Source organism: Cicer arietinum, chromosome 2, assembly GCF_000331145.2.
Source record: "Cicer arietinum cultivar CDC Frontier isolate Library 1 chromosome 2, Cicar.CDCFrontier_v2.0, whole genome shotgun sequence".
NCBI lineage: Eukaryota > Viridiplantae > Streptophyta > Magnoliopsida > Fabales > Fabaceae > Cicer > Cicer arietinum.
In genome coordinates, this window is record NC_021161.2 from 42,190,385 (window position 1) to 42,194,235 (window position 3,851).

The 3,851-nt window shown below is 27.7% G+C and overlaps 1 protein-coding gene across 1 annotated transcript; it reads right to left on the reverse strand.

Moving 5' to 3' along the window:
* Window positions 1–1,216: 1,216 nt before the first annotated feature.
* On the reverse strand, window positions 1,217–3,511 carry LOC101512265 (CASP-like protein 2A2). Its single transcript, XM_004490715.3, has 3 exons — window positions 3,217–3,511; window positions 1,976–2,093; window positions 1,217–1,674 (listed from the first exon to the last, which is right to left on the reverse strand). The coding sequence occupies exons 1-3, from the start codon at window positions 3,438–3,440 to the stop codon at window positions 1,393–1,395; spliced, it is 624 nt and encodes a 207-aa protein (XP_004490772.1). The 5' UTR covers window positions 3,441–3,511; the 3' UTR covers window positions 1,217–1,392.
* Between the last annotated feature and the right edge of the window lie 340 nt (window positions 3,512–3,851).

Below are 3,851 nucleotides of genomic sequence, written 5' to 3' on the forward strand. Positions count from 1 at the left end.
CTGCAACAATAGTAACAGACCTTAAAAGCAAAGACTAATTCCTAGTCAAGATTCCAACAAATTGCCCCTCATTGAAACTTGTTCTATGCGAATAAAAGAGTTATTGAAAAATAAAAAATTATATTAATTAAAGGGCATTTTAGAAATTATAGCATTAAATATAGCAGAATTAACTAAATTTAGCTTATATTTGAGACCCTTGAATATGATTTTTTTATATATATATATATATTTGAGGCCGGATAAATTAAGTTGCTTGAAAATTGAGACCAATGATTTGTTTGATTTAGAGAAGAAAACTAAAGGAAATAAAGTGAAAAGTAAAGAAAGTATGAAGAAAGTGTAGTATAAGGGAAAATGAAAAGAAAGAAAGTAAATTAAATACCCTTTAAAAATGTGATATATTATAATAAAAAATAGTAAAATGGTATGAAATAGAAAAGATAAGCTCATTTTGTTTCTCTCCATTTTGGAGGGATACCATTTTTGTGGTCATTTATCCTCTCCATTACTAGAGTTTTGAGGTGTTTTAGGGTGTATAAAAAATATTTGAATCCACTAAATGTCATATTATATTTTATATTTTCAAAACTTTGATAATGAAAAAAATTTGAAAAAGTAAGAAATAGAGATGATTTTAACTCCTCTTGAACCATACAATAGAAAAGTTATTGGAATGTGTATCTTATTTCATCACTCAATCTTTCCTCTATTTTTCTTTACTTTCGAAGACAACCTAAAGGTGATTTATAATTATCTGCTCTACTTTATCTATTGAGATGTCTTTTAAGAACAAAATCGTGAGAGTTCACGTAAATTTTAAAACAAATAATATCTCCTAAAAACAATAGTCGTTTAACTTGAGATTGGAACATTAACACTACAATATAGTTGTCTTATTTCACTACAACAAGGGTGTGATTATATTTTGTGTTTTGGTGAGTGCAGAGAGGGCACCAAGACTCTTTGGAAACAATGCCAATATTCTTCATGCTCATGATTTTGTACTTTTTGGTGAATTATTGAATAACATAAGACCAAGGACTGCAAATATATGACTAATGTAGACTCAAATTTGTGTGTGTGATTATCTTGATAGTCTTTGTATATTACAATAAGGATAAGTTTAGAGTTTCAAGGTGTTCTGGATATGGATCACTGTTAAGTAATATTTATCAATTATGCTGCACATGAAGGATATTTTTCTTCACAGTAATAAAAAAGAAACTAGTATAATTCACATTCATTGCACATGGAAATTAGAAGACATTCATAAGCATGCTACTGAAGTTATTTGGTTCAGAAGCACTTAAAGTTTGTGCTTCGAGGCAACTTCATGCACATAAAAGTATTTGATTAAGATTTACACATTACAAACACACTATTTTAAGGTCAACCATTGAAAGCAGCAACATTGTCAATGTCCTTGTTGGGTTTGTTGAGTGGTGCTGGTGCATCATACTTGCTAAATAGCCTGTAAGAGGAAATAAGTGAAAGCAAAACATAGCAAACAACAGCAACAAATGTGATAACTAATGATGCTTTGATTTTGTGACAAAATGAACCAAAAGAGTCACAAACTGAATTCCATGCTGCTGTGGGGACTCCCTTCTCAGCAAGGTACAACACTTGTGCTAATACAGCTCCAGCAACCAGTATTATGTAGGTTAGCACCTAAGATATCAAAAATAGAAATGGAAAAAAAAAATATTGAATTCAAAGTGACGTATGTAATATTAATTAGAGGAGGTTTAATTGAAAAAAATAATAATTAATGTTATAATGTAAATTGAAAAGAGTAATTCATTTTCAAACATTTATTTCTTAAAATGGATCATTTATTGTAAGACACATAGAGTGGTAAGTATTTTCCAATTATTAGTATTATAGTAATTAAAAATAAAATGATATGTGACATTAAATTGAAGTAGTTGACATTTTGGTAAGAAGTGTAAAACGAAGTGAGATAAGTAACCTGGTCAAGCAAAAAGAAAGCCCAAGCTTTAGGCATGGTTGAAGGGCGGGGCACAGCAACAATGACAGCTGAGAATAGTGAATATCCTGCACAAATACCATTGGCATGCACCAAATACCTACCACATGCAAAATCCATATACAAAAAATAAGTGTTTTGGTTCATCATTATAACTTAATAATGATATATTATATTTAGTTAACGAGTCAGGACTGAGCTAATTAAAATATATCTTTTGTTTCATTTATAAATTGAATGGAGAGATATCAAAAAGTTAAACTCAAGTAGTTAATAAGTTTTAGTGTAAAATGAAATATTTTGTAGAATTTTAATTAAAAAATCTTACTTAATTTAAGAGTCTAAGCTAAAAATGGTTTATATTGAAATGTTTTTTAAAGACAAAATCATAAGGATTTGCACTAGTCAAACCAAATAATGCATAGAAGAAACAAAAATTTAAAAAGTCAATTAATTGAATTTCAATAATCAACCAAATTCTAAAAACAAATTATTAAATTAAAAATTATCACTAAAATTAGTAGTTCTTTTGAGTTGATGGTAGGTTCTTTTATAGAGAGACTAATAAAAATTAGGAATTCTAACCTAAAAAAGGAAGAATAAAAAAAACTATCCAAAAACATAAAAATAGTATTTTATTTATTTATTTATTTATTGATTTTTCTAAAAGAGGACAATACACTTAATATGTATTCAAAATAAATTATAGTCAGGCATGTGTCATAATCTCAACAAAGAACTTAAGAAAATACTAAAAACAAGAAAATAAAATAACAACTAATATATCAAAATATTAAATAAAACATCTTAACTAATAAATCATGGATTAGACCAACTATAAACTCACTATCAGTCGATTCTCTCGCTCCAGATCTCCACAATCACTCAAAATGTTATAGGGCACATGAATTGACTTGGAGAGAAATTATGCTCATTTTTTTAAGAACAAAACAAACAAACAAAAATTTAATTATTTTTTTCAGAAAAAAATTTTAAGTTGAAGGAACTGTGTCTCAGTCACATTCAAAAAAACTTTAGTGTTTGTTGAACACTTACAAAAAGATTTATATTTATTTTTTTTTAATGACTAGTAGAATCAAACTCGTAATATGTCAGATCTAATATTTATTTTTTTACCACTAAATCAAATTAACCGGAGTTAAATTTCAATTTTCATAAGAGCAAAAAATAAAATAAAAACATAAAAACTAAAAATGTGATACCTGAAAGCACCAAGATCAGAATAAGCAAGAGAACCATACTCATTTTCCTCAGAATTCTTAAGCATAATGACAAGAGCTGTTACACACAAAGCAATAGGGAACAAACGCAAGAAAGTTTCCACAATGCGTAGTAGTGAAGCTCTGTCTTCCAATTCCTCATCAGCTACTGAATTTTCCATTTCAATGGAAGATCTTGTTGCTTCAACACCATTTCCCTTGTCCATTATTATTATTATGAGTAGCTAAAAATGTTTACTAATTTGGTTGAATTTGATTGTACATAAATATGAAAGGAACAAAAGCCAACCACTACAAGGTAGCATTAAATGCTAACATTATATCAATATGGGGAGCAACGTATTCCCAAGGCAACTACCGGTCATGGTAATCTGTAAACATATCCATATAAATACTCTCTACTTTCTTAATTATAAATGAGATTTAAATTTAGTTTGGTCACTATATTTTTATTAATTTATGTAATTGGTTTTTCTATTTTAAAAGTTAATAGTTTTTGTACATTCTTTAAATTTTAAAACTAAACGATTTAATATCTTTTAAATGACGTGTAAAATAATTTCATGATATAAAATCATCTAAATATATTAATTAATTGAGATCGATAGACTATCTCC

What these genes read in the sequence shown, in the direction of transcription:
- LOC101512265 (XM_004490715.3), bottom strand. Translation starts at nt 3,440, where the DNA reads ATGGACAAGGGAAATGGTGTTGAAGCAACAAGATCTTCCATTGAAATG. An exon ending in TCTGATCTTGGTGCTTTCAG is followed by an intron (nt 2,094 to 3,216) that starts GTATCACATTTT and finishes TGCATGTGGTAG; the next exon opens with GTATTTGGTGCATGCCAATG. An exon ending in CTTTCTTTTTGCTTGACCAG is followed by an intron (nt 1,675 to 1,975) that starts GTTACTTATCTC and finishes TTGATATCTTAG; the next exon opens with GTGCTAACCTACATAATACT.